Raw genomic sequence first — 14,394 nt, 5'->3', positions numbered from 1 at the left:
AAAAGGCAAGGTGAAGCAGCACCGAGCACGACGTACCAAGATAAACCCATGGCCCTCACGCAAGCAACAGCATCTGGAGCAGCCTCAGCTCTGAGCATCCCAGGGGCTGCCCGAGCGCTCACTAGCATCTATGTATTTCCAGCAGATCTGGGAACATTGTGGGGTTGGTCTTCATCCCAGACCCCACACCCTCTTCTCCTGGTCAGCCTGAGTTCAGAAACCGGTGGCAGGTTTTTGCTCCATGCTGACACCATGGAAGGTCGGCCCTGAGCAGAGCTGAAGCTCTCCCAGGTCCCCTGCATTGCACACAAGGCAGCTGCAAGATACAACGCAGCACGGAAATCCAGGATAAGGGAGAACGCTTGAGATTCCTCAGGGTCTCCCAAGGGGAATAAACAGCCATCGTATTATTTTTTAGGTTTTGCATCAGGAGAAGAAAAACAAACAAACAAAACCCCCAAAAAGTAAAAAAAAAAAAAAAAATCATCTCGAAGCTAATCCTGGTCAACAACTGGCCTACAACCCAGCTACGCCTTAAATAATGTAGTGCTTTATCAAACATTCATAGTGATGCACAAAGTGATGAACAACGCGCGCCTGGCATTTATATAAATATAGTTCCTGATGGCTTGTTTTCCTTGGACAGCCAAAACTTCACAGCTTATCTTCTGTGAGCTTGTGATTTCGCCTGGACGAAAAGCACTTTGGACACCTGGGGAATCAGGACTACTGCACACAAAACTGCCGCGACATCTCCACCAGGCATCAGCAGCCCCACAGAACCCAACCAAAAACCTACGCTAAAAGAGCTGCTGCTGACTTGAGGAGCCACAAGTCACCCAGCTGTGGCTGGGAGAGGGGACGACCAAGGGTATTTCTTCTCACATGGGATTTCGTGCAGCATCGGGGTGAGACCAGCCCAAGCTTCGCAAAACGGAGATAAACCAGTGGGACTTCACGAAACCGCCATCCCTATGGGGTGCTCAGCAAAACGCTGGCATATTAAAACACCCCTTTTCTCTGCCGTTCCCCATGGCACCATCAGAAGCAGCTTCTCCATCTGCTTCTTCCCTCCTCTGTCTCATGAAATTACGAGTGGGATACAGCACCACATCAGGAAATCCAACCTACCAGCCTTTTCTCAACAGCAATGCTTACTGTGGGCCAGGAAGAGCCCTGACCAGTCTGAGAGATGTTTAACTCTTAATTAGTCATTAAGCACATGCCAGCACAGCAACTCCCTTGGCCGTGGGGATGCAGGACCAGAGGCGGCCGCCAGCCCCCAGGAGCTTCCCCATCCCTCCTGACCCGAGGCAGGAGGCACGTTGGACATGGGTCTCGCTGGGGACACCTCCTGGGCACGCTCACGTGCATCCGTGGTGCTGCCTTACACCACTGTCTTTGGCAGGTGTAAGGGAGGAGGAATATGTCCCACAGGGCCACCAGGCCAAGAGATCGTCATTCCTTCCCTCCACGTTGATGAGGACAGCCCAAATTTTGGGTGAAGACAACCAGTTCGGTGTGATAGGATAATCAAAACAAACCTAAAACTCCAGCCTGGCAACTCTCCATTCAGAGCTCGAAAGGCAATTAATATATTAATTATGACTGTGTTTATCTCTCTGGAAAGCAAAGCTTTTCCCTGGCAGGTGTGGACATTTTCAAATCAACATTAAAGTCAGAGCTAGCACCACCATAAAACTGAAGGACCCAATGGCATGTCCACTGTAACCTCTGCAACTGGGGCTCCTATTCCCTTCATTAACGTACTCAAATCCACTGGAATTAAGCACGTTGGACTTAAAGACATGTTTAATTTCTCTAACAACTAGAGACACTAGCTAAGCACGTGCTTAAATGTTTTCTGAATCAGGACCCAATTCCTGCCCTCTTTGGCCTTTTTTTTTTTTTTTTTTTTTAATTTCTTTGAAGCTGAAATTTGCAGCCGGGTTTTTCAGCCAGGAATAGCGGATTGCAAAAAACCACTTTCCACTGGCAGGCTACGTGAATATACATTTTCAAAGGTCTCTGTAAATTACGCAAGGAGTTGGCGGGGATTAGAGCTGGGAAAAGCTGATCACGTACAAAGAGGGTCACGATCCCATCAGGTCACTGGAAAGAAGACAGAGCCCCAAGACACATCAGATGCCAGCCTGACGTACTATCCCATTTTAGCTTCCAGCCCCAGCAAACGTTAAGCCATCATTTTAGTTATTAAAGGCTCAGAAAGCCCCTGGTTAATGCTTGGATTCAGGATGGCATTGCATCTGCCTACCCGAGCGAATGGAGCTGCAGACAGCGGCTCCCAGCCGCGGCGCGGCGCACCGGGGACGGCACAGCCCGGCGTGGTGGGGATCTCCCTGCCCGCAGCCAGCCACGAGCCCAGCGGGGCTCCCATGTCCCCTCGAGGGTGCTGGGCTGTCAGCTCAGGGATGGCAACACCAGGATGGTCATCTTGTTCCCGCTGCCTTTGAGCTCTCCCTTCTCCATCGCGGAGGAGGACACCGTCACCCTGCCCATTACGAGGGCACCGCCTCTGACTCGCACTCTGCCTTTAAATCTCACGTCCAAGATACTGCAAATACTCACGTATTTGTTACAAATAACGCCTCTAGAGCACAGCTTAACTACCTGCCCTCCTCTTCCACATCTCAGCCCCCAAAACGTCCCTTTCCCCAGTAACCTCGGGCCAGAGCGCTGCCTCTGCCCTAGGGGAGTCTTCACTGGGAGGTGAAGATGATGACTGAGATGCGGCCACCAGAGCGTTGGTGGGTGGCGTAGGAAGCTCCCTCTCCTCATCACCAGGACCCTTCCCTGCCTGCTGTTTGCTGTTAGCTCAAACCCAAGCCACTTGTCTGCCCTGTGGTTCTCCTGGGCTGCATCACCCAGAGCAGTTTGGCTGGGAGGCTGTGGGACCACAACCCCTTACGTTAGCAGTTCTCACGTTTCCCTGTGCCCCCCAGTCTGCTGTCCGACTTAGTTCCCCTCTCCATCTCACAGATGAGGACTGGACTGTTAAGTGACATGACATTACCAAAGCAGCCGGTGGCAGAGTGGAGCTAGATCTACATCTCCAGGGTCTCTCTAGGTGCCAGGCTATCCTTCAGGCATGCTCAAAAGCCTCTCGCTATCGCTACAGAGAAAAGCATCCATGGATTAAGTAAGAGAAACTTCAGAGGTTTACCTAAGTTAGCACAGCAGGTGACAAAAAAGTCCAGGAGATATGAATTCAGGATGACTGCACAACCACACCTTTGATATGCCGATGGTATTAATCATTGGTACCATCAGTAATAAGTCCTGTCTCCTGTCTAGACTTGGAGGCCATACCCAAACTGCAGAGTCTGTGAAGCTAGCACGAAGGCCTGCTTGAAAAGTTCTTTTTTTGAACATGAAAGAAACTGAGAAAATAAAGATGGGTCCTTTGTTGCAGGACTGGAATTGCGGATACTCGATTTTCAAGTCTGACATCTATTTTCTGCTCAGTTTTCACCAGGCAGTAGTTCTGCTTCTCACTGATCCTTAGGAGATTTAGTTTGGCAAAATCTTCTTGTCAGGGAACTTGTGGGTAACCCCATGTTCAGGCTTGCTGGACTTTCATCGGCCTTCATTTACTAACCCCATCTCAGTGCACCCCACGTGTCCCATCCGGGGATGTAGCGGCGCCGTCTGCAACGGACTGGGGACCGAACCCCCCGCACAGCACTTGCTGGATGGAAGCAAAGGGCTCCTGCCGCTGTAGGATGGAACCACGTCGGCAAAGACGAGAGCCAGGTATGTTAAACGATAAAAGCAAGTTAGGAATTCCCAAAGGGCTGGAGCTTGAGGCCATCTGCTCAGGAAAGGCAGGAGAGCACAAATCCTCAGGAGCACGGACTGGAAACTACCCGGAGAAGCGAGGACAGAGGCAGTGAGGACTCTGGCATCACCTTCACGAATTTACCCAAATGCCCTCAATCGCAGAACGCTGTGTACACACGGGGACTGGCTTCGGACACGAGGGTCTCCCCAGCGAGGACCAAGAGCCCAGGAACCGCACCCCACACCAGCGGACCCCACCAGGCACCACGCACACCCACGGGGCGCAAAATTCCCAGAGACCTTCTGATTGCCAGAGATAACCCCAAGCCGCGAGGGGACGGCACGGCCCCCTTTCCACACCGGCACAAAGGGATCCTTTTTGGCTAATTAGGACTGCCTGGCTATTGCCTCCTTCCTCGCTCCGTTTCATTTTATTATATTAATTAAAAAAAGACTACTTTTCTTCTTAAACTGCCTTGGATTTTTCTTCCGTCTAAATTCATCTGGGTTCTGCGCAATGTCACCAGGTCAGTTTGTGCTCCTGCTGCAATTCTAATTTTGTCAGCTTTCCATTTTCTAGGGAGTTAGGGGATTTTTCTTTTTTTCTTTCTTCCTTTTTTTTTTTTCCCCCAAGTCAAAAATAATTTTGCATAACAGTAATAATGTTAATGGCCCTGTACAGCGCATCCAGATTACAGCTGCAGCTAGGGAGAAATAAACATCTCATCTTTGCCCTGCTGTTTATCTACCCACAGCAGAGCCTGGTATCAGGTCAGAACCTGTAATTTCATTAACTTTATCATTCAGACGTGCTTGTTGCTAGATGTCATTATTCAGCACATTGCTCCCGTGTTTTGTTTGCGCTGGGCTTCACTTCAGACGCTCCGGCATCGTGCGGGAGCAGCCCTCCCATCTGCATCGCTGCAGAGCGCTGCCTGAGACTCGGGAAGAAAGTTTGGCTTGCTGATCCGTGCTTTGCTTGCCCGGGATTTGCAAAACCTTTGTGCTGCTCGACCGCCCGGGCAGGGATTTTCTCTCCCATTTTGCGGGGCTGTACGTAGCAGAGTCATCCAGTGCAATTCCCTGCGTGACCCGATACATCCAAAAGCTCCACGTGGGGAATAAAAAAACCCACGCTCTTCCTCGTGGAAAGGGCAGGCAAGCCCCAGAGCCGCGCGGCGTGGGTGCGTGAATCCCAAATGATGGAAAGCGCCCGCCACCAGCGCGACCCGGCACCTGCAAATCAATCACTGCCCGGCACGTGGGGGAAGCGAGCAGCGCAGGTAGGTGGAGGGCGAGCCGAAATGTTCCATCTTCATCGGATTTGCCATCCCTGGTAATTAATGCTGGGAAGTGACACTTGAAAGAGCCTCTAGTGACAGCCCCAGCGATGATACCATTTGGAGCCCGCTGACAAGTCCCAGCTGATGTCTTATCACAACGCTACGCCGCAAGAGCAGCAAGGAGAGCTTTTCCCCAGGCGCTGATGGACTCCCAGGCATAGCTCCTCGCCCGGCCCCCGTGATCACACCAAAACCCAGCAGCTCCGGCCAGGCAGCCGGGTACCGAGGGGAAGGCTGACCCCGTCCTTGAGCTAGGGCCGTGCTCCACAGCTGGGTTTCCCTTGACGCATCCATCTTCAATCCACCTGTAAAATCATGCCCGAGCAGAACTGATTTCCAGCCCCCGGGGATCTCCAGGTACGTGGTGTGTGCTCGCACCAACTGCAGAGTTTCTCCACCCCACCCGCCGCATCCCCGCGGGAATCCCCATCGCATCTGCTGCTGGCAGGCAGGTCAAAGCGCCTGTCTGTGCAGCACGTCCAACACCTCCCAAATCACGTTTCCCACGCGCGTGCAAACCAGGTCCGAGTGCAAAGCTCACAGCATGTATATTTATTTTTCTGGTGTAAAAGTCCCAGATCTGACTTACGGCCACCTTGTCCTTGATGACCCAGGCTCTGACCAGCTTCAGCAGGGAGGAGCAATCAGCACATACCGTAGCTTGACTCCTTGAGCAAAGCCTCATCCAAGAGTGACCATCTGGGAGGAAACACACGGTGAACCGGCAGGGTTTGGAAGGATGAGACAAGGCAAGGCACAAACCTGCCTTGATCCAAGGTGCAAATCCCGACGGCATCACGAGCTGAACGGGTGGGAGCATCTGTGAACATGTCTCTCAGCCTGGGGTAGCCCTGGCCCTGCAGGCAGCTTGCAGCCCTGGCCTGGGGGGGTTCAGTCAGCATAAGAAGTTCTTTATTGCCAATTCCTGAAGCCCTCAGATAGTTTAATATTCTGCCCTAGATCTTGTTTACTATTATGTTTTGAAGAGGACTGAAATGCAGTTACTGCTGTCTTCCCCACTCACACAACTCTAAATAATTTATAGAAAAGCAAAACAAAGAAGAGAATATGAAAGAATAAAAAAGGCAGCTCAGTTACGCTATATGAAGGCTTTCATTTGCTCATTCTCACCAAGCAGAGGGTTGAGGAAACATCTCTTAACACCGCGGGCCAGTAATAGCCAGCCGCACACAAAGGGGGATGCCAGCACGGATGCTCGGATCAGCACTCGAGGATGGCAGACGGACCCCTGGGCACCTCCATGTTTGAGCACCGATAACCATCACCGTCGTAATAACCTTGCTTGAAAGAGGAAAGAATAAAAAGCACTGCAAGGGGGGAAGAGCCACGACCTCAGCCCCTACTTGTGACTGCCACAGGTGCAGGGACCTGCTTTCCCGGCACGATGCATCACCTGGGCTCTCCCCGGCTCCGATGCTCAGAGCTGCACAGCTTCCTCCACGGAGCCCAGAAGAGTCCCCGTCCCCCAGCACTGCCATCGAGGGTGCTCCGACAGGGACCGCGCAGGCTTCACGGGAATCTCACAAGCTCACGGGAAGAAGGGAAGGACAGCGCAGCGTCACCCCAAGAGCCCCTTCCCTGCACGGGGGGAGCTGGCGCTGGAGTCACTCAGCAATTAGCGCTAATGTACTTTGCTTTTGTTTATTTGAATGCATTTTACTGTGCATTGCAGGTGAACAATATTAAATAGCTTCTAACGACACTTCAATAAGCAGAGGTGGGTGTTGCAGCTTCTGAGAGGCAGGCTTTAAAAACGCACGCAAACGAGCGTGCATTAGCCGAAACACTCTGGGGAAAGCGCCGCTCTCCTCCGCACGGGAGAAACATCCCCCCGAGTCACGCAGTTGTACCCGTGCAGCCTGCCGTCCCTCCGTCCCCACGCGCAGGCAGGGGGGCAGCACCCGGCCCAGCAGCGGGACTCACGAGAACAGCTAAAGAGCGGCCAGTCTAGACCGCTCTCGCGCCGGCCTCCTCCTAGAGCCCCTGCAGGCCTTCCAGGGGCGCGTTAACAGACCCCACCAGCACCCGTCACCCGCGGTTTGGTCTCTCCCCCCTCCCAGGGGTAACAGCCTCCTCTCAGCCTGCGGGAGCACGGCCAAGCCCCGTCCGTACAGGCTCCTCTCTGCTCCCCCGTACCCCGGGCAGCCAGCGACAGGCGCAATCGCGTACGCTGTCACCGCAGAGGACCCTGTCTGTCTCTCTGTCCTACTGCGTCCAGCCTTTGGCTACTCGCCGTGCCGGTGCTGGACCATTTTACCCAGAGGGATACCACCACTACCTTCTTTCTGAGCTGGGCAGAGCTTTGGGGAAGGGGAGCCCCAAAGCTCCTCCAAGTCCCAGCCCAGCACCTTCAGGGAAGGCACAAAGCGCCCACAGCACCTCGCCCGCTCAGGAACGGGCAGCCCAGCCCAGCTCTCACTGCCCAGCTCCCCACAGGGGATTTATCCCTTACAACAGCGGTGTTTTCCACATCGTACCTTACATGCAGTCAGCACCATAGGGACAGGCAGCAGCCAGAAGCCACGCTTTCGGAATTGTATAGGCTTCTTTCTACTCTGACCTACAGATGGTATATAACACTACTTGCCACGCCAAACACCACGGGTGGGAAACGGTTCACACTTGGGGTCTGTGTCGCCCATCGGACCCACACGGATTCAGCTCTGTGCTTCTTCCTGCAATAAGAATTTTCTGATCCGCCATTTCCAGCTCTGCACAGGGCTCCGATGTGCTCGCCTTAAATCTACAGCCCTGATGACTTTGTTTGCGGGTGACTACAGGATCGTTTGTCCGATTGCTCAGAGAATAAAGCACAAGGGATGTTTTGCCGCTAGTGAAAAATACAGTTTTATGGAGCAGCTCTCTGAGGAGCATCAAGGCTCAGCAGGCTGGCAGAGCCCCAGCGCACCGACACGTTCGCTCGCTAGAACTGATGCCCTGCTCGACAGCAAGGCAATGAACATTTCTGCCACCTAGAGAGCAACGACCGGCCTGATTGATGCCCATGTGCTAGCGTTCACCCACGGCGAGATGTCGGTATGAATCCCAGCATTCCCGTCCTGTTGAGGCGACAGGAGCTCCAGCGCTGCTGGAGCAGCGGGAGTGACTGCTCCGCACTGCCTCGTGTGAGGCGTTGCACAAACCCACAGCCAAAAAGCAACTCCCCTCCCTGGGGAGACGCGAGCTCTGCTCCCCCAGCCAGGCACCCCCCATCGCGCCGGGGGTTTCACAGCAGTCGCCGTCATTGCTGGGACCAGACACACCACCGAGCCCGAAAGCAGAGTCATCAGCTTCCCCATCTCGCTGGGGAGTCTCGTGCTGGAAACGGGAGACTGGTGTTGGAAGAGGACGTGACAAAGGAGGCAGGTCAAATCCTATGAATCCACATCTCCATGGAGCTCCCAAGCACACGGCTCACACCCTCCTATGGCACCTAAACCACCAGCCAAGCACAGTCAGGGAGGTCTGCGAGACCAGGGGACCTCGGGGCTGGCGGCTGCGGCGCCTCAGTTTCCCCAGCACCATCCAAAGGTGACTCCCCTTTCAGGAGGGGCAGCTTCAGGACAAGGTCTGCAAACCAGCCTGTAGATGACAGCTGAGGACCAAAGCCCGGAGAGCCAAGCGCCAGCCGCAGGGGCTATGCACGGATAAGCCGTCCTCTCTAGGTGACACCGCACGGGACACCCCGGCAGGGGATGGGGAGAGGAAAGAGGAGAGAGAAAAGCCACAAACCTTTCTTCTCGTAGTCAGGCTTCTCCTCCCCACCCCGGCCCAGGCTCTCCAGCGTCCGTGTCACCTGGCTGCCAAATTCATCCTCCCTGGTGCTGGGCTCTGCCCGCCGTGGGGTCTCCTCCTCCTCCTCGTCCTCGTAGTCATCCAGAATGGGGGTCTCGCGGATGGGCACCCCGATGACCGAGTTGTGGGCCTGGAGGCGTGAGTTGCGGAAGCTCTCGCGGGCCTGGGGGCCCAGCAGCACCGAGGGGATGTAGTGGATCTCGTGGGTGGCCTCCGTGCTGGCACTCTTCTGCGGGATGCGGCGGCGCTTGTGCCAGCGCCGCTGGGCGTACAGAGCCACCGTGAAGACCAAGAGGAGCAGGAGCAGTGCGATCAGCCCACCCTGCAGAGGAGAGCAAAGGGCACGAGTCAGGAGATGCACAGGTCAGGAGACGCACAGGGATGGGTCGGGAGATGCAGAAGGCACAGGGGTGGGTCAGGAGATGCTGTGGCCAGCATCCATGGACCATCTCCTCCTCCACCCCAAGAGCACCCTTCCATCAACGCTCCACGAACCACACACGGGTGGGTTCACAGAGCACCCACACGCACAGGGGCCGAGGTGGGCAAGCTCCCTCGCATGGGGAGACAGGAAACAAGGCAACTGCATCCCACCACTTAGGAGAAAAAAAAAACACATTGAAACAACCCAGTCACCGACACAGGAGCAGCAAAGCCACCGCAGAGACACCCCACGTTTCACACAAATGACGGTACAACAAACAGCACCGTGAAACTGCCGCTCCCCAGGGCACGGTTACCCCAGCTCCACCGTTTCTGGTTGCGATTTGCCTGTGGTTTCAATGAGACTTCAGCTGCAGACCTGGGCGCACAGCGCAACAGATCCCAGACCAAGAGCCCCTCTGCAAAGCTCTCCTCTTCCCCCCACCTCCAAACGTTCTTCAGTGCAACTCCCAACTACACTACCATCCAAAATAAAACATCTTTACTGAAAAAAAATAAACTTCCTAAATATCTCTATGTCGATGGAAGTGGCTCCAAACGTTCTTCAATGCAGCTCCCAACTACACTACCATCCAAAATAAAACATCTTTACTGAAAAAAAATAAACTTCCTAAATATCTCTATGCCGACGGAAGTGGCCTCTCCTCCCGAAGGAGCAGGGCTGGGAAATGCCGAAGGGAGCCAGCCCTGCCCCTGGCTGCTCTGAAGGTTAAATTCAGCAACAGTTGCTCAGCCCCACGCAGGCAGGAGCTGTGCACGTGCCACCTTCCAGCCTCCTAATCTCTGCAGCGCCTGAGCAATTTTATCCCGCGGCAGAGAAGCAAAGCAGGGCGTGTAAATCAGGAGCGGCACGAGCAACTGGGACCGTGCAGCACGACGTGGAACAGGCAGGGCAGGGGTTTCTCTGGCACAGGGGATGCCGCGGCCCAGAACTTTACAGAGTGTGCAAAAACAAAGCAGAGACATGCAAATATTTCATCTGCGTTCGATACAAAGCGCTGTGCCGTACCCAGAGCGCGGCTCCGACTCATAAACAGGATTAGCTGTAAAGAGGCGGCATGAAAAATTGCAGTGCACAGGATGAGTTAGCTGGGGAGAGGCCCTGGGAGCGGGAGCAGAGGAGAGACGCTTCCCTGGACCACCCCAGCACCACAACCCACCGCAGAGAGGAGCCCAGCCCAGCATCTCCCACCAGGACCCCCCTGCCTCCCCCCTGAATTGGCTCTAACGGGAGCAAGGCTCGGGCATTCAGGAGAACGTTGCTCAGCTTGACTCCCCCAATTTAGGTGACGCGCGCCATCAGTTCAGTGGCCAGGAGACGCTGGGGGATCTCTGTGTGGGAGAAGGACAGGGCTCGCTGCGCCGACCGCGTTCACGCCCCGCAGTACTGGAGCACCTGAAGGACCAGTGGGATGAGGACCCCACCTGGCCTTCCACGCTCAGAAGCAAGAAACAGCGCGGACACCTCAACCTGGAAGAGCAGAAACGTGTTTCCTCGTGTGTGCGCAGCACCTGATGCACGGAGATCACAAGGCATCACAGGGGCTCCCCGGTGTGAGCCACCTGCAGCCCCCCCGGCACCGAATCAGGGCCGTTTCCTTGGAAGGTCGCTTTGCAGGAGACCACAGCACAGCAGACCCTCCAAAAGGGACACCTGGTGACAAGGACCCAGCAGGGCCACGAACTTCAACACAACGAACCGCACTGCAAAATCAAGTCCGGCTTGTGTGCCGGAGTCCTTCCAGCAAAGCGAGGGCTCTCACGGTACAGCAGAGTTTCAGAACGACATGGACGTGACTACCAGGAAACGTCTTCTCCTAAAGCATCACCACTAACCCCGAGTTGCCCAGCTGGACGTCGCTCGTGCCCGGGTGCTCTCCGCAACTGCAAAGCGGCTGCAGGGCAGAGCAGGGCAGAGCACTCCACACCCGCAGGCACACGGGCACTTCACCTCCCTGGAAAAGCACAACCAAAGACAACCCTGCTGCTCGGCAAAGGCCAGGGTGACCAGAAAGCCCCGGCACAAGGAGCAGCTTTGCTGCCTGGAGCCAGGGAAGGGGTCTGGGCACCCACGGCGGCGCTGGGGCCGTGCGCCTGCCTGGCTGGGCTCAACTCGCATCCGTGCCCGGGAAACGGCATGGAGCAGGTAAACCTGCCAGCATGTGAAATCAAAGATCTCTCCGCTTGGGAGAAATTACAAAAAAAGACGTAAAGGCACAGAGGTTATTAGCGTGCCATTTCCCACCCAGTTTGGGAATGACAGGCTCTGCTCGAGCAAGCCGAGGGCTCCCAGCCCAGCCTGGCTGCGGCTCCCGCATCCTTTGGGGACGAGCCGGAGGTCGCTGCTCCACCAGCCACGGAGACAACGGCCCCCTCTCTGCCCGGGAAGGGCTGGGGGTGCCTGTGCCAGCCCCTCGGGTGAGCACTCATGGGCTCAGAGCGGGCGGCTCAGTTTCAACAGGCTCCTTTGGTCCCTGAGCCCATGCCAGCAGCTGCTTGTTTCACCACGACACACACGCCGGGAGAGCTTCCTGGGGAAAAGGGAAGGAAAAAAAAAAAAAAAGAGTCAAACTTAGGAGGCATTCATGCCAGCCTCATTTTAATCTATTTTTCATGTTAAATTATCCAACTGAGGGAGAGGGAGAGAGAAAGGAGAAGGAAGGGATAATATGAGAAATGTTTTATTTGACAATGTGTCATTCGGAAACTGATTATTTCTGTCTCCAAGCTTTTTAATATTCCCAAACAATGGCCGAGCCGCACGGGGATTTGGTATTCTAAGGCTGGATTTATAATACTCTGTTCTGCAGTGATAAGAACACGGGCCTTTAATCCTCTGAGCTGTGAACATGCATATTCTCCCACGTAATGTCCTTCCCACCACGCTCCCGCCTGCCCCGCGCCGGCCGAGCGGGAGCCACCGGGTCGCCGAGACCCACGGGAGAGGAGGAGGGATGGGAGGAGGAGGATGGAAGAGAAGAGGGCTGGTGGGGACAACCCACACGCGTGCAGAACCGCAGGGCTGGTGGCACAGGAGCACATCTCATCTGAAGCTGGAAAGCAGCGCAGCTGGGACTTACTTGAAGCACCAAAGGCAAACCTATGGAAGAAGCCACCTGGAAGCCCAAGAGACTGGGCGCTCATATAAATTATGAAGGCTGCCAAGCTGCTGACCTGGAAGGCGATCACTGTTTGGGCATCTGTTCGAGATGCTGAACGATTTCTGAGCAGAAGAGGATGCATGTGCTTCTTCCAGCACAAGCCACCACTCTTCTCTGCCAAAGCGGTGAAAGATGAGGGAGTCCTGCTGCTCCTCTGCGGTCTGGGCAAACCTCCTTGCGGCAGGCTCTGGCCTTTTCCTGACGCTGCCTGGGCTCTTCGGCCACTTCTGCTCCCCACAGTAGGGTGGACGTGGTGTGGCTCCCCGCAGGAGTCCTCCAGCTTTGCGGTCAAACACAAGTGCAGCGACGCAGCCCAGCGGTTATGAGAGCAAGCCCTAACGGTCAGCTGGCCACCGCGGCAAAAAGGGACTGAAGTCACAGAAGAAGGTCCCAGGCTGGAGGAGAAGATGGTTTGGGGTGGGCAGGCCTGTTACACCAAAGCATCCCTTCTGCGGGTCAAAGCAGAACCAGTGCGAAACAGCGCAGCTTTCAGCCCGGTGCTCGCCAAATCCCTTCTGCTGCTTCCTCTCAACACCGATAGGAAGTTTGGCCCCGGGGGAAGAAAATCCCTATTTCTTTTCTAACTTTGAAGCCACTATTGCTTCCGCACCATATCCACAACCAGTTATCGTCCCACATCATGCTGACAACCAGCCCCATCGCTCCCTACCCGCTGCTGGATGGCACGGGGCTCCCGCAGCCCAGGACCATTGCTCCAAGGACAGTCCCCCGGGACAGCCGGGCTCTGCCCAGCACGAACCCCGCACAAAGACACCCCCCCACCACCATCGTGCCCTGCGGCTTCGCAGAGCTGGGGCGAGCGGGACCCCAATGCCAGAGCATCACGTCACCCTGCGCAGTCCCAGCGGCGAGCCACGGTGAGCACACAGGTATCAGCAATAACTACACAATCCTCAGAGCTCTTCACGCTGTGTACTTTTTACTTTCTTTCGGTTTTGGCCGTGAAGGTAATTAAACACTAGAACAATTTACCAAGGGTTGTAGTGGATTATCCATCACTGTCAAAATTTTTTTTTTTTTTTTTTTTTAAAATCAAGCCTGGATGCTTTTAGAAAAGTTATATTTCAAATGAGAAATAAAGGCTTCAGGGAGCTCTTGTGCTCTGTGCAGCACTGGAGGGCAGAACGGATGATCTCAGAGTCCCTTCTGGTCTTCCGCTCCCCCAATTTTGATCACACCCCCCCCCCCATTTCTTTGAGAGTCACAGCATCCACCCTAGAGTGCCTTCTCCCGCTTTCAAACATTTCATCCCCTCCCAGGTCAACCCAGACGTAGAAAGCACCACCAGACCGCGGACACAAGCAGGCAGGGAAGACACATCCAGCTAACACACACCAGAGGTGGAGATGCCACCAGCACGGACCAAACCTGGGAGCTCCGCACCTCGGCACACAAACCTCTCCTGGCTCGTCCCAGCCGCTGCCGAGGGCTATAATAAAGCAGCGCTCAATGAGCAGGTGTAGCAAACATTTGCACTAGGTTTTAGCCATGCTGTAATTCGAGCTAAAGGATTTCTAATTAATTTATCTAAAAGCGATGGCCAACGGCAGCACAGAGACCCTATAAATGCCGTTTCACCAGGCTGAGACTCGTTCCCAGGCACAGATCCTCCGAGGCCACGTCCCGGAGTGAACAGCGACCAGAAGCAGAGCTGGGATCATCCCCGTTAGCCGTGGTAACAGTGTCTGTTAATTGGCAATCAATCCTCTCGGCCAAACCCTCTGGTGCAGCCGAACTCGGAGCAGACGCCCGTGGGTGCCCAGCCCCAGAGCCGTCCATCCTCCCCCTCCCAGCCCCACCAGCAGGTC

The 14,394-nt window shown here is 55.0% G+C and overlaps 1 protein-coding gene across 2 annotated transcripts in view; it reads right to left on the bottom strand.

The window, feature by feature from the left end:
* The window catches only part of ASTN2 (astrotactin 2), a 357,282-nt gene that overhangs the window by 256,398 nt on the left and 86,490 nt on the right, over window positions 1–14,394 (bottom strand). For both annotated transcript variants that reach the window (XM_075772822.1, XM_075772823.1), the window contains exon 3: window positions 8,898–9,282. In XM_075772822.1, the coding sequence (XP_075628937.1) occupies window positions 8,898–9,282 (385 nt within the window). The remainder of the gene's footprint in view (window positions 1–8,897; window positions 9,283–14,394) is intronic.

This window comes from Balearica regulorum, chromosome 20 (assembly GCF_011004875.1).
Source record: "Balearica regulorum gibbericeps isolate bBalReg1 chromosome 20, bBalReg1.pri, whole genome shotgun sequence".
In the NCBI taxonomy this organism is placed as follows: Eukaryota; Metazoa; Chordata; class Aves; order Gruiformes; family Gruidae; genus Balearica; species Balearica regulorum.
The sequence above is the reverse complement of the archived record's forward strand: the minus strand, read 5'-3'. Positions and strand labels throughout refer to the sequence as shown.